This window comes from Saccostrea echinata, unplaced genomic scaffold (assembly GCF_033153115.1).
Source record: "Saccostrea echinata isolate AGI-Se365-2 ecotype Australia unplaced genomic scaffold, CSIRO_AGI_Sech_v1 ptg000064l, whole genome shotgun sequence".
Taxonomy (NCBI): domain Eukaryota; kingdom Metazoa; phylum Mollusca; class Bivalvia; order Ostreida; family Ostreidae; genus Saccostrea; species Saccostrea echinata.
In genome coordinates, this window is record NW_026889813.1 from 1258180 (window position 1) to 1273831 (window position 15652).

Sequence of the window (15652 nt, forward strand, 5' to 3'; positions counted from 1 at the left end):
ACTTTATGTGTAAAAAGATAGGTTAAATGGCTGGCGGTGCACAAATAAAACCCCACCCCAAAGAAGTCGGGTCAGTTAGGAAATAAAGTTGACTTTTCACGAAGACCATTAACATTTGTTAGATCTGACTTTATAAATCTAGGATATTCTTCGGACTTCACGTAAATATGTATATTTAAAATACTATTTTACGGGGGGGGGGGGGGGGTACAGTATTCATTGGTAAGAAAAGAGTACGGAGGCCCTTCATTGGTTATTGTGAGAGGATAACTTTTCATTTTCTAACGACGTAGGAAGACAATTTGTAGTTCCATATCAATTTGTTATCACGAAACGAAAACTAGTATACGACCTCTGGGATATATAACCACGACATCGTGTAAATTTCCAGTAACTATCACGTGAGGTGACACAGTTTTTAATGAAGCTCAGTCTCTGGTTACAGAACTTTGCATTAAATTACAAATGACCTCTACCAATACTAGAATTTTTCTAGGACGGGTATACACCCACAGAATAAACCCTTCTAATCTAAATATGATTTTGTACTGTGTGAAAAGAAGTTTTTTTTTTCTTCCGTGGGCTTTTTACAGCATGTGTTGTATATGTGCTAAGAAAAGAAAATATGACACCATGCATGCGCGGATCTAGAGGGGGGGGGGGGGGTCTGGACCCCCACTGGAATGCAGAGTTATTAAAAGTATATATTGAAGCAAATAAAAAATGACTTTGACCCCACCATCACCACCACGAAATAGGTGTTTTTCATGTTTGGGAAATGGATTTTACGTTGTCAAGAAATTTTCTGGGTTTAATACGTTTGGGAAGGGAATTTATAGGGTTTTTTTTTTGAGTTTTTTTTTTTTGTTTTTTGTTTTTTGTTTGTTTGTTTTTTTTTTTTGGTCAAGAAATTTTTGGGTTGAAATGTTTTTTGACTGGGATGGACCCCCCCCCCCCCTAGAAAAAAATTCAGGGATCCGCGCCTGCCATGATAAAGTGCCCTGTAGATATGCATGGTGACTGGTGATGTGAACATTATGCAGATTTTCCATAAAACACTGAGTTTCAATTGAATTTTCATAGTGACTGCATAGGTTGAAACAAAATATAAATTTTGCTAAATTCTAGAAATTAATTTTGCAGAATATTTTACTTGGCGGTTTAAAGTTTTCTTAGAATTCAACTGAAAGTGAATAGACATCCCCATTTTCCAGGAGCTTTTGGCGAAATATAACTTTCTTTCCTTTATGTGTGTGTGGGGCGGGGTATACATTAACAAAATTCATGTTTCACTGAAAAGTTAACATTCATTCTTGCAAAAACACGGCCAGGCAAGGTCACTAGTAAAAAGTATGTTCGTAATTTTTTTTTTCTTTTTTCTTTTTGAATTCTCTGGAGTAAATCCAGTGCCTTCAATTCCCCAGCGTATAAGAATGAAATATACAAGTATACACCTATATATAGAAAGAAAAAAACTAAAGGATGATCACAGACAACAGAAAAAGGGAGATGAGATAGGTTGTATGATTAATTAGCCTGACGTGGAAATACATGTTCATGTTACCTCATATCTCACATTAAAAAAAATAATAAAGAGGGTGGAAAGGGGATACCAAATATTGAATGGAGAGGGGGCGAACACATATATATACATGTAGATGTGAATGTGAGGAATGTATTAGTATCTGATGCCCCCCTACGGGTAGAAATTTGTTAGGTTGAGATTTACCATTAAGATTTTGTTTTAGCTGGAATGAGAAATCGGTGTGTTGTGTAGAGAAGCAAAAATTTTGGTATGTATTCAATAGTTTAATTAAATCAAAGCAATTTTACCTGTTTTAGGATCTTTTTAAGGAATATACTCAAAATATATTTTCATATGTGTATTTTTTTTATTATGGTATACACTCATAAATTTTATTCCCTTTTTTGTTTTTTTTTTTTGGGGGGGGGGTGGAGGGTGAGGGGGGGATGTTTGGTTTTGCTCAGCTTCTCATGAAAAAGTGAGGAAGAAAAGTACGATTACTTTTCTAAATCCAGAATTTTTGACAAGTAGGGAATTTTATCAAATACATGTCCGGATTTATTTTTTTTTATAGGAAGATGGGTAAGAAAAGTAGTAAGCTAAAACTAGAAACCCTGGAGGATCTTAAGACAAAGACCAAATTCAGTGACGCAGAAATCCTAGAATTTTACAGGGGATTTAGATTGGAATGTCCAAGCGGGGAATTGTCCATAGAGGAATTTCGCAAATTATACAGAGGTCTCTTCCCAAACGGGAATGCAGAAAAATTCGCCGAACACGTCTTTCGTGCTTTTGATGAAAACAGAGATGGAACTTTAGATTTTCGAGAAATTATGTGTGCTCTTAGTGTGAGCTCGAGAGGGACAATGGAAAACAAAGCAAGGATGGCCTTTAAAATCTACGACTTGGATAGGGATGGATATATCACTGCACGTGAAATGACGGAAATCTTAAAGGTAATAAATTTACTACTTTGCATTTATAAATAATAAATGTTAGTACAGAGAAATTCTTGCTGGTCTATTGAGGCATTGACATGATGTATGACATGGATACCTGCATAGTATCTGTATCTTAGGTTTTGGTTGCATCACTGACCTGTCGTGAATAGATAAGTTACATACTGTAGACAATTAACAAAGATTTCTCCTCGATTAGATACAGTGTCAGACACTGTAAACAGAGCACCAAATGAAAATTTAATTGGAAATCTTTTTCATGCACCAATTATTATTATGATGGTCAAATCGTTCTTGAATAATTATTCTTTGAGACCTCGTTAAAATTGGATCAAAAGTATGTTCTATCCTTCTCTTATTATGGATGATCCCCAATCTCACTTAAAATGGTGTTGCTGGAATCCTTTTCTGCATTTTTTCTGCATTTAATCGTTCACTGCAATGGAGTCGAATTTAATATCACACTTTGTACACAGGTTGACAAGCAAGCAGAGAGGCATCATTGATTTTAAGGATTAAAAAAAAACAACTGTTCATTCCATGCAAAAGATACTGTATTTATTTTTCATTATCTAAATTGTAGGCAATGAGCAAGATGACAAGCAAAACCATGGATCTGTCACCTGAAGAGAAAACAAGAGAAATCTTTCTGAGACTGGACAAGAATCAAGATGGAATCCTCTCCATGTCAGAATTCATCCAGGGAGTGCAGACCGATTCCTTTATTATGGAAATTCTCACGTGTGCCTCCAAAACAGATTGACTCTTTACACATTTTCCCCACTTGTATCAGAGCAATGCTTACAAAACCCTTACAAAGGTGACATGTTGTCTACATAAATGTGGAATAGTAACCAATTAATTACGAATGTAAACAATATTGTTTGCACAACAACAATTCTATGGTTTTGAAAATATTGCACATACATGATTGTTTATAGTAAATTATTCATATTATTTTATGTATATACGCAACATACTCAGCGGAATTGATGGAACTAAGACTGTAGGATTATTATTTTTTTCATGTTAGTTATAGTATATACACCTCTGAATTCTATGCAGATTTCAAATCCAGAGGAATACTGAGTAACCACACACCATTACAATTACTTCTTTTGCAAGCGAGATCATATGATTTTCCAAGGATGATCGGCATAATTTTTTTTTCAAAAGTTGGAATTTCCTTCCCTGGAAGTTCTTCAGTATAATGTTTATAATGTTCCATTTCTCTCATTAATGTCTACAGTTCATTCATTCAGTAATTAAAGTATTTCCCATTCTAATGAATTTAAATTGAGCTAGACTCTCAGTAAATGGTAATGTATCGAATATATTGAATAAAACAAGAGGCCCATGGGCCACATCGCTCACCTGAGTAACTTTGGCCATGCTGTTCTTTACCAAATTTCCCCCCTTGTAATACCTATTGTGGCCCCGCCCTACCCCCGGGGGCATGATTTGAACAATTTAGATTCTACACTACCCCAGAATGCTTCCAAATAAGTTTCAGCTTTTCTGGTCCAGTGGTTCTTGAAAAGAAGATTTTTAAAGATTTTCTTATATATTTCAATGTAAAACTTGGATTCCCTATTGTGTTCCGCCCTACCCCCGGGGGTCATGATTTGAACAATGGATGCTTCCACTTAAGTTTCAGCTTTTCTGGCCCAGTGGTTCTTGAGAAGAAGATTTTAAAAGATTTTTCCTATATATTTCAATGTAAAACTTGGATTCCCTATTGTGGCCCCGCCCTACCCCCAGGGGTCATGATTTGAACAATTTAGATTCTACACTACCCGAGGATGCTTCCACTTAAGTTTCAGCTTTTCTGGCCCAGTGGTTCTTGAGAAGAAGATTTTAAAAGATTTTTCCTATATATTTCAATGTAAAACTTGGATTCCCTATTGTGGCCCCGCCCTACCCCCAGGGGTCATGATTTGAACAATTTAGAATCTACACTACCCCAGGATGCTTCAATATAAGTTTCAGCTTTTCCGGTCCAGTGGTTCTTGAGAAGATTTTTAAAGATTTTTCTTATGTATTTCAATGTAAAACTTGGATTTCTTATTGTGACCCCGCCCTACCCCCGGGGGTCATGATTTGAACAATTTAGAATCTACACTACCCAAGGATGCTTCCATATAAGTTTCAGCTTTTCTGGCCCAGAGGTTCTTGAGAAGAAGATTTTTTAATGACCCCACCCTATTTTTGTCTTTTCTTGATTATCTCCCCTTGTAAGGGGACTTGGCCCTTTATTTTAACAATTTACACTCCCCTTCACCCAAGGATACTTTGTACCAAGTTTGGTTAAAATTGGCCCAGTGGTTCTTGAGAAGAAGTTGAAAATGTGAAAAGTTTACAGACGGACAGACAGACGGACGACGGACAACGGGTGATCAGAAAAGCTCACTTGACCTTTCAGCTTAGGTGAGCTAAAAATATATGTACATGTACATGTACTGTAAATAGACTTTATTTGCGATGCAATTTATCTAAGTTAGAATCAAGAGAAATCCTTTTTTTTAAATTAAAATCTTTTACCCAAGAACAGTATGGTCACAAGTAGTGACATTAATATATAGAGGATGGCGCCACAATCTAATATTGAAAGATGTAATTTAAATTCCCTTGACCCTCTAATATAGATCCACCCTAAGCTAAGTGGCCATGGTTTGAACAAATCAACAACGCAACAAACCGTAAGTGTTGATGTAAATGATACGGAGTTTGAAATTCCCTTTACCCTTCTGTTATGAATTTTGAAAAAGTTTGATAAATCATATAATTTCTATAGCTGTAACAGTTTTATTATCATTATGGCATTGCTTTTAATGAATCTTTTTTTTCTGGTCTAATTGACCTTACTTACTTGATGTATCCCCTTTTCACCATTTTTATATTAGTGCAATTTGAGCGAATTCCAACATTTCTTGTATATCATTACAATTTTCAGAGTTAAGAGGTGTGGATGCACGAATAGGAGGAAAAAATGCAACTAATAATGATTAAGGTGGCCAATGTAATTCTTATTTAACATCACTGTGTTGAAGTGTGAACTTAAACAAATGATCTGTAGAATGTGTGCCTGAATTCTTTTGTAGACACAGACATTAGGACGGTATACCGTTATGAAAATAAACAAAGACGGGCCTTCTCTCTCTCTCTCCTTTTTTTCAAATGGACACAAATTTAATCTGCTACAGTCAAATTGTCTATATGAAATAATCACATACACATACTGAGAGAGAGAGAGAGAGAGAGAGAGAGAGAGAGAGAAGAGAGCAAATTAATTTTATATTTCATCACGGATTAAAATTTGAATCAGCTCTAGTTTATTGTCCACAAACTATTTTTCCAAATAAGAGATTACTTTGATAACTGTTAAAATATAAATTTCGTTATTTTGATGTTTAACAAGGACAGGAAAAATAGCCTGGAAAGTAAGTTTGGGCGCTTCTTTTGTGACGTTAAGATATTATGACGTCACAATTTCCAAAATTGCAAGCAACGAATGTCGGAGCCGTGTTGTGTTTATGTGACAGATTATCTATTTGTGGCACTATTTCCGAAACGGGATGGTAATAGATCACTGATTCGTCACAATATTTTAACGTCACATCATTGTGACGTCAAAATATTGACGCTTTTAACAACGAATGGCGGAACATTGTTGTGATAATTCTTTTCACAGGAGTGTCCCAAAAAATATGACAAGTTCTATCCAGGTTTGTTATCAGACCAATTACAAACAAAATATATTCTTCAAACATTGGTGGTCATATAGAATTATTATTCATAACTGGCTTACTGGCGTTTTAAAAAATACTTGTTTCGAGCAGGATAAATTATGTATGATGTCTACTGATGTCTACGTACTTTTCTTTATTCTATTAATATCCCCCCCCCCAATGTAATAAAAATCTTTTGTAAATGTTTTTATTTTGGCAATGATTTATGTTTGTATTGTCTTTGTAGGAGAAAACTGAAATACTTAATTTTGGAGAGGAGGCTGTGAAAAGTGTGGTAAGTTGGTGAATTTACTGAATCCAAATAATTAAAGGAATGAGAAAACTTCAGAAATTGCGGAGGGGGGGGGGGGATACAATCTACACTTGCCATGAATTGCAGTGATGCTAAGATACATGATTCAAATTTAATTGCATAAAGGTGAATAAAGAAAAGTAAAAATTCATACTGCATAAGGGGCTTCATGCTTACATGATTTATTTCCAGAATGAGAAGTTGGCCATTCTCAAATTCCACTACAACTGGGCGGAGATGGTGGAAAAGGTGGAAGAGGAGAAATTAAAGAAAGAAAAGGTGAGATATACAGTAAAATTCTTTCTACTAAAACATTGTTTTCAGCGACTTTCCTGATAAATAAATTTTGTTCCTCGAATCTGGAAAAAGGGGGATTGACACTGAAAGTTCATTTTACAATAAAAATAGCAATACGCGTTTTCTGTAAAGCTAAAATTTATCTTTGATAATCAAAACCACATTCTAAAATTTCTTAAATGATATTTCAAATTATTGAAACAATGCACATTTATTTTTGTAGAATAAAACCCAATTGAATTTGAAGAAAACTGTGGTAGGTGATTTTTTTACTGACTATTATTTACATGTAATTGGAATAAATGTAAAGGAACTGGCAAACGTGACAGTGAAATCAACTACCATATAATGGATATAAAAAAAAAAGCTTCACACTGCATGAGACTTGCAATTATTTACTGGTGTATTTTTAGGAAGAACATTTGGCCATTCTGAATTTAAAAGATGAGATGGTCGAAAAGAAGGACGAAAGAATAAAGGCAAAAGAAAAACAAAGAGCCGATGTGAAACAGAAGAATATGAGACATAAGAAGAAGAAATTAAGATGGGAGAAAGAAGAAGAAAAATTAAAGAAAGAGATATTGAAGAAGCAAGTTGCGATGTTGAAAATGGAAGTAGAGAAGAGATTAAGGACAAATGGAAAATGCAGGGAAAAAAGAAGAGAGAAATCCGAGATAGAAGGAAGAAATGAGTTGAAATCAGGAGGAGAAAAAGAGGACAAGAACAAACTGAAAACAGTTGAAAGTAAGGAGGAGAAATCCGAGACAGGAGGAAGAAATGAGCTAAAATCACGAGGAGAAAAAGAAGACAAAAGCAAACTAAAAACAGTTGAAAGTAAGGAGGAGAAATCAAAGACAGACAAAGTAGTGATGAAATCAGTAGCAAAGGAAAAGAAAGACAAATTAGAGGCTGAACAAAGGCTGGAAAAGTCAGAGACAGAAAAGGAGGAACCTAAAGCAGAGAAAGAGGAGGAAAAACCAGAGGCAGACAAAATTATGAAAATAAAAAAAAGAGATAGCTGGGGCAGAAAAAAATGTGGTTAATTCTGAGACAGAAAAGAAAATGGAGACAACAGAGGAGGTGGAGGCAGAAGGAATGTCAAAAAGAAAAAAGAAAATAGGCACATCAGATGAAATCAAGCAACGATACGATTCAGATGCAGAAAAGAAGATAGACATATCAGGTCTAGACAAAGAAGAAGAGAAATCACATACAGAAAAGAAGATAGACACATCAGGTGTACTCAAGAAAGAAGAAAAAGTCACACAACGAAAACAAGATATATACATCAGATGTAGATAAGAAGGAAGAAAAATCAGGTACAGAAAATAAGATGGACACTTTAAAGGGAGACACAGAAGAGGGGAAATCAGACACAAATAAGGAGATAGAAATAACAGAAACAGAGAAAGAGAAGAAATCAGATGTAGGAAAGAGGATAGAGCCATCAGAGGAGGAAGGGAAGGAAAAGTCATATAAAGGAAATAAGATAGAGCCATCAGAGGAGGAATGGAAGGAAAAGTCAGACAAAGGAAATAAGACAGAGATGTCAGAGGAGGAAAGGAAGGAAAAGTCAGATAAAGGAAATAAGATAGAGCCATCAGAGGAGGGATGGAAGGAAAAGTCAGACAAAGGAAATAAGATAGAGATGTCAGAGGAGGAAAGGAAGGAAAAGCCAGATAAAGGAAATAAGATAGAGCCATCAGAGGAGGGATGGAAGGAAAAGTCAGACAAAGGAAATAAGATAGAGATGTCAGAGGAGGAAAGGAAGGAAAAGTCAGATAAAGGAAATAAGATAGAGCCATCAGAGGAGGAAAGGAAGGAAAAGTCAGATAAAGGAAATAAGATAGAGCCATCAGAGGAGGGATGGAAGGAAAAGTCAGATAAAAGGAATATAGAGACTTCAGAAGCTGGAAAACAGGTGGAGAAAGCTGATGTAGAAAAGAAAATTGATACTGCAGATAAAGAAAATGAGGGAAAATCAAACATAGCAAAGAGGATACTGATGTCAGAGGCAGAAAAACAAAAGGAAAAATCAAACACAAATATAGGGAAGGAGGAAAATTTAGAGGAACAAAAAGAAGAGGAGGAAACAGAGACAACGAAAGAGGAAATAATGGAAACATTGAAGGAAAAAAGAATGAAAGGAAAGAAGAAGGAGAGAAATTTTGATACTGAGGATGACTTTAATTACATTTATACCCAGGAAAGACAGCCTTTCTGGTACAGATTCCTCTGTGGAACATCATATGCATGTTTAACTGTGAGTACAAATTTGTTTCACTGTATCCCACTTTTGAAATTTGTGCCTTGATGTGGTTCATTTACTGTTTTATTAAAAATATATCTGTAGTTCAATTTTTAACACATATCTTTTCAGAAGAAGAAAAATCAGAAGAAAAAGACAGAAATAAAGAACAAAACAGAGAGAACTGGATTTCTGGAGAGAATGAGGAAACTTTTTAGGAATTAATGTTTAAGAAATATAGATATATGAATGGCAGAATAATATATTTTTTAAAATGTATTTTTTTATTCATTTGTTTTTAATTTATTTCATTTTTATATCTATATTGAATTTATTTTTATTTTTTAAAAGTAATTTCCTAAACCTTTGTGTTATTTTTCCATTACTATAGAAACTCATAACTCATTGTTGATGTGTTATCCCACAGACTGAATTTGAATTCAACCGAAAGACAGTATATATATATATATATATATATATATATATATATATATATATATATATATATATATATATATATATATATATATATATATATATATATATATATATAAAAGATGTTCTCCGAATTCAAGGTAAAAAAAAGTGGTCAATAATAAAACATTTGACACAATTATGGGATCCTTTAAACTGTTGTCCCTCGCCATTGACTGCAGTTCCTAAACTCAATTATCACAATTAATGAGTTGTACTTTTGAAACAAGATGAAAAAATTAAAGAGAGGCAGTTCTCACAATGTTCAATAATTCATACGTTAATACTTCTATGAAATATGTCCACACCCTCCCACTTCTTTGAAGGGAAATTTATTAAATCTGTACAAGTAGAAGCTAATGTCAGGAATAATAATTATAATAAAACGGCGTCTGAGTAAAAATTGAGGTTAAAAAACAAAAACAAAACAATTTGGTTCATAAAAGGTTGCAATGCAATGCAGATTCGACTGGATAAAGTGTATCTCATGTAGCGTCTGAAACAGATTGTTGAGCATAATCACTTGAAAATATACTAGAACCTCTTTCAGAAGTTTTAACTACATCACTCGTCTAGAAAATATAGCCAGTGTAGGATTTATACTAAATGTTCCAGTACACGCAGCACCCAAGGCTAAGTGTGATACCTTGTCTATCCTTAGTGATGTTGGTCATTTTAAGAAGTGTATCCACTTTTTCATGTCTAACAGGTTTATTTATCCAATTATGCAGTATTCCAAAAATGTTTAATACTATGATCCTTATTGGCAAAACATTATGCAGTTTAGTTGAAAGCATGACTTGTGGTATAAAGATATACCGTAGGACTCCTTATCACCTGGTAATTGACTCCAAAAGCATCTACAGGATCCCCTATCCAGAAAGTAGGAGTCATATATGCAGCATCACCAAATAGTGAAGGATAGTTTGTATCCCTAGTATTACCGTCATCCATGTTTGATCAACATTATTTGGACTGAGGTCAATGATAATTATTAGTCTCAACTGGTATTCATATGAAGCAAAATTTGTTCAGAAACTTGTACATGAGAAGAAAACACTTGCTGTGGCCTTCAACTCGACATTTAGGTATATCAACAACGTATTATCGATTAATGATAGTTACTTCCATTTATATATCGACTCGATATATCCAAGTAAACTTGAAATTAAAGATACCACCGAATATGACATATCTGTTTCATATTTGGATTTTTACTAGAAAAGTAGGGGGTTTATGTCTCTCAGTTGATTCGATACACGAGAGCATGCTCAAAGTACGAACAATTTCTAAAACAAGGCAAGCTATTGACAAACAAGTTGATGAAACAAGGATATCAACAGTCTCGTTTGAAGTCAAGTACATTTCGCAGGTTATATAGTCGATACAATGACCTTATCATTAGGTTGAATGCTACGTGACGTTTTTCATACTAATTGTTATGCCATTTTTTTACACGGTGGATTGTCTAATATAACGGAATGTAACGTTATATATCAGTATCATTTTGTGAGTTCATTGTTCATAATATCTCTAGTATTTTTTCCAGCATGAATAGCTACGGCGGGTAACTTATTGAATTAATTGTCCAAAAGCTGAACGCATGCAAACTTAATTAGTCATGCATGTAAGGGGAGGGGGGGGGGCAGAAATATGCCATCATGAAAAATGATTTTAATAACATTATGTTTCTTTGCTTAATTTAGAATTTTCTCTTTTTTTGAAGATGGAAAAAAGGAAATATCTCTCTCTCTCTCTCTCTCTCTCTCTCTCTCTCTCTCTCTCTCTCTCTCTCTCTCTGTATATACATACTTGTCACATGTATGATATTGAACTGAACCCCCCCCCCCCCAACCCCACACAAACACACACCTATTTCCAACACGCTCCAGCTGGATCTGACCCGATGATAAAGGCTGTAGCTATCAATAAGTGAGTATTTTTATTATTCTGTACCATTTGAATAATTATCTGTTTATGACAGAGAAATCTATACAAATGTTTCGGATATCCGATTTCCGACTTGCATCCGGTTTTGTGTCTTATTTCTCGAAAACGAAAGTAGACTGTACGGATAAATTATCATTTTCCTAATAAATTAAGGTGAGTTCAGGGAAGTGCAGTATGACACGAAATTTTTAAGAGTGAAATTTTTGGAACACATGTTCACACACATTTACCTTAATTTCCTGTTTGTTTTCTATTCCTAATTGCCTCGGAAGTGCTTGCTATATTGAATTTCTGTTCTGTTTAGTGATTTTAATTGCATGCTCTGTGAAATTCTTCAACCTTCGACGACCTTATATCCGTGGAACGTTTGAGCTATGGATCAAAATGACATGGATATCACAAAGTAAGATGTTTAAAATTTTTATTCAATTAATTTTGGAAAGGGGGAGGGGAATGCTTGATAGAACGTTCAATCGTTAAACTGTTAAAAACTAATTATGTCCTACGGACCCGGTGAGAGTTTGTCCCGAGACACAGTTAGATTATTCTAACCAGGGGAATACAACTCTCGATTCATTAAACTAATGGAGTAAATGCATACTCATGGCTAATTTAAGTTTTGTAGACCAACAATTTTGATTCCTTATATACATGTAATTTGTATAATCATTTTAAAAGTTCATAATATGTTTTAAAATTACAGGAAATAAATATCACTTCTTTATAAGCTTGAATTCTTCATAAGCGTGTTTGCTGTATCTGTGTAGCTGCAAAGATGTATATCATTCTGATGGAAAAAAAGGCCCAGATCTTGCAGCACATAGCTATATAGTTAATTCATTAATCTGCAGTGTACTGTTAAGTACTGTATAAATATTAAATTATATACAACATGTACAACAATAATCAAAATTTATGAAAATTTTTTCTCGCTTTTAAATGCCAAATAACTATCTTGCGAAGAAAGTGTTGCATAAATTTGGTGATCTACCATATGTTATACTGCTAATTTGAGATTGAATATTTCCTGCACCTCAGTCCAACTTATTCCTCAGCAATACAATGTTAGGGATCACTCAACATGTCAACGATATGGCATTTACCATCTGTCAACATACCTCTAATACTTAAGCTATCATCTATCTATTCCTGATTGAAATTTAAGAAATTCTTTTGAAATTTCTGCATCTTTCATATGAAATTAATCTTTTTTAGAATTTAATCTTTTTCTCTTTTCCATTGCCTAATAAAATATTTTTGAAAAAATTAAGCCTGATCCTGCATCCTTACTCAATTCTGTATTAAAATCTGATCGCTTCATTTTTCTTTGTCCAGGGCATTTTTTGTTCTTAATTCCAGCAAAATTTAGTAACAAGGTGTCTGTAGGCTATGGTACTCCATGATGGATAAACTCTGATTTTTAATCAACTTATTCCTTCATGTTTAAAAAATGTTTTCTCAAGTTTCTGAACTTAATAATGGTTTTAGCATGGAACCTCCTCCAAGTCCAAAGCCTAGCTTTGTAAGAAATGCCAATCTGGCAACCATGAAGGAGGACTATCTTTATCATTTAGCGTTGGATACAGAACATCATGATTTAAAAGACATGTTTAAGGATGTTAGAGTAAGTAGAATTTGTTTGTCCTTATTCCATTTTTAGCTCACCTGGACCAAATGCTTTTTTTTTTTAAGGTGTATCATCCCTGTTTTTTTTACTCATATAAAACTTAGCTTCAATAAAAATGATTATCCAAAAGAAATCTGAATTATAATTGAAATGGGAATCTGTGTGACAATATCTTTAAGGAAATAATAGTCATTAATCTCAGTTAGAGTTATCTCTCTTATAAGATGGTCAATGAATCTTAAATTGTTTCATCAGGGTTGAGTGCATCAAACAATAACATCTTTGTTTTTTATCAAGTAGAGCAATTATTGTATTCTTGTTCTTTCAGTTTGTTTGCTTTGGAGGGTCACCAAGTCGTATGAAGGCATTTGCATTTTACATGGTGGATGAATTGAAATACAAAATGGTTGCTGGTCAAACATTAGAGAATATATCTAGAGGATCAGATCGATATGTGTTATATAAAGTGGGCCCTGTTCTCTCAGTTAGTGTAAGTGGATTAATGTGCTGAAACATTTATAGTTTCACTTTTTTACCTCAACTGATTGATGACCAGAAGAGCTTAGCATTGGTAGCATGTCCATTGTTTGTTCATCTGTTTGTCCTACTGTAAATCATTTTCAAAATTTTAGCTTGATTTAATTGAAGTTTGTACAGATGTAGAACAGATTTCATCAATACATCAGGATGCATAATTTTGTTGATATCCATCTGTACATTAATTTTTTTTTTTTGAATGGTTTCTTTAAGTGAAATAAGTATTGTCACTGACTGTGAACTGTAGCATAAATGATTATGTAAATTATGCGTATGTATGACCAAATTTTAATACAGAATGTGAAATGTTTGTGAATTATTTTAAGACATATATTTTAGCATGGGATGGGAATCCCCTCCTTGTCCATACTGATCCATGAAATCCTAAAACTGCTGAATCATGCAGGATGTGACCCCGGAGAGGTCATCTTCTTCAGGTTGGGAACCAGTGGTGGACTTGGTAGGATTTTTAAATTTTTACTTCAGTAAATAAAATAAAATTACAAAGTTTTGTAACTTGTTTATGCTTTTTTTGTTTTGCTTTAAAGCAGTATGAAGAGATGGAAATCATTTTCTTCCCTAAGGGACACATATTATGCATGTAGTTATAAGAAAATATTTGTATTGGATGTTTTTAAAATTATAGCTTTTTCTAAATCTGCAGATGATATTTTGTTTTGAAAATAAATATAAGTATATATTCAGTAGTGAATTCCCTGAAGATTTATTCAACCTGCTTTTAAATAATATTTTCTCTTAATATTGTTGAAGTGGAAAGTGACAGTGTGAATGTCTTTTAAGTAAATTGTAATGTTTCAATATCCAGTGTACCATATATAGATTTATAAACTACCCTTACGCTTTGAACCTGGAAAAGAGTGAATACTGTAAATCAGTTTTTTTATTCGCATATTTTTATTAGCCTAGGATAGCTACAGCAATAACCAGCATTCATGAAAATTTTGTCTCGCTTATAAATACCATATACATGATTCATGAAAAAAAACTTGTCTTAAAAATTTGATGATCTACAGTAGTTATAAACACTGGTATGAAGTTATGTAGATTTCTGAAGTTTGAAGTCTGGAATAATTACATCCAATTCATTATAGATTTATTACTCATTTTCAGGCCTGGAGCCTGGTACAGTTGTTATATCTGAGGCTGCTGTAGATGGCCTTCTACGACCATATATGGAAGTGGTATGTACTTTATGGTTCTTCATACTGGTGAACATAATTTTTTTTTTAGCTCACCTGAGGCAAGGGGCTTTTTTCCACATAGCGTCCTTGGATAAAGGGAATTGGAATAATAATGAATACAAAGTCATGCCTCTTTTAAGGAGAGGTATTTGTAATTAGGAAATTGCAAAAATAGGAGTCATTTCAAAATATTTTTCTTCAATTCCACAGAGTCAAGAAAGATACCTATATCTGTTTATTTATTGTAAATTATATGAGGGAGATATATATATTTAGATTACATAAAATTTTAGCAGTTCATTTCACATACTTTTTTATCTGATTGCAGGCAATTCTGGGATTGATTAATCAGTTCCCTGCTTTTCTGTGTCCTATGTTGAACAATGAACTCTTAGATGTAGCTAAATCTATAGGATGCGAGACAGTGCTAGGAAAAACTATGTGTACATATGACTTCTATGAAGGTAGTATATGTTGTATTATTGTATATGTATGTTTAAATTTCATAGAATAAATTGACTGTATATAGCATTACCTAGGACAATAGTGATAGATAAGGCTAAAGCCATTGGCAAACTTTATACAAATACATGCAAAATAAAAGATTTACTGTTCTGTGTTACTTGTAAAGCTCTTGTGTGGATAAGACTTGCTAAACAAAAACAGAAACTTTGGCAATGTCTGAACTATTTCAATCACTTTATGAATGAGGCTTAAAGTCTACCATTAGCTCTAAAGTCTACTGTTTGCAACAAACTGCTCAGTTTATAGTAATCATTGAAGTTATAATAT

General features: G+C 33.7%; 4 protein-coding genes across 5 annotated transcripts in view; 3 read left to right on the plus strand and 1 right to left on the minus strand.

The window, feature by feature from the left end:
- The window catches only part of LOC133175870 (KAT8 regulatory NSL complex subunit 2-like), a 33659-nt gene extending 23570 nt beyond the window's left edge, over positions 1–10089 (minus strand). The window contains exon 1 of the mRNA XM_061311013.1: positions 10080–10089. Within this exon, the coding sequence (XP_061166997.1) occupies position 10080 (1 nt within the window). The 5' untranslated portion in view covers positions 10081–10089. The remainder of the gene's footprint in view (positions 1–10079) is intronic.
- LOC133175966 (uridine phosphorylase 2-like) overlaps positions 1–15652 on the plus strand; it is a 56734-nt gene that overhangs the window by 38370 nt on the left and 2712 nt on the right. The window contains exons 1-6 of one of the 2 annotated variants that reach the window (XM_061311126.1): positions 11741–11897; positions 12983–13118; positions 13450–13611; positions 13998–14118; positions 14790–14860; positions 15189–15324. In XM_061311126.1, the coding sequence (XP_061167110.1) occupies positions 11869–11897; positions 12983–13118; positions 13450–13611; positions 13998–14118; positions 14790–14860; positions 15189–15324 (655 nt within the window). In that variant the 5' untranslated portion in view covers positions 11741–11868. Of the gene's footprint in view, positions 1–11740; positions 11898–12957; positions 13119–13449; positions 13612–13997; positions 14119–14789; positions 14861–15188; positions 15325–15652 lie in introns of those variants that run through there. The other variant, XM_061311127.1, reaches the window with a different exon arrangement.
- Positions 2104–3247, plus strand: LOC133175627 (neurocalcin homolog). The gene is made up of 2 exons (XM_061310744.1): positions 2104–2481; positions 3068–3247. The coding sequence occupies exons 1-2, from the start codon at positions 2104–2106 to the stop codon at positions 3245–3247; spliced, it is 558 nt and encodes a 185-aa protein (XP_061166728.1).
- On the plus strand, positions 6141–9295 carry LOC133175628 (myb-like protein X). Its single transcript, XM_061310745.1, has 7 exons — positions 6141–6209; positions 6460–6507; positions 6718–6804; positions 7236–7805; positions 7873–8082; positions 8171–9085; positions 9203–9295. Exons 1-7 carry the CDS (start codon positions 6141–6143, stop codon positions 9293–9295), a joined length of 1992 nt encoding a protein of 663 aa, XP_061166729.1.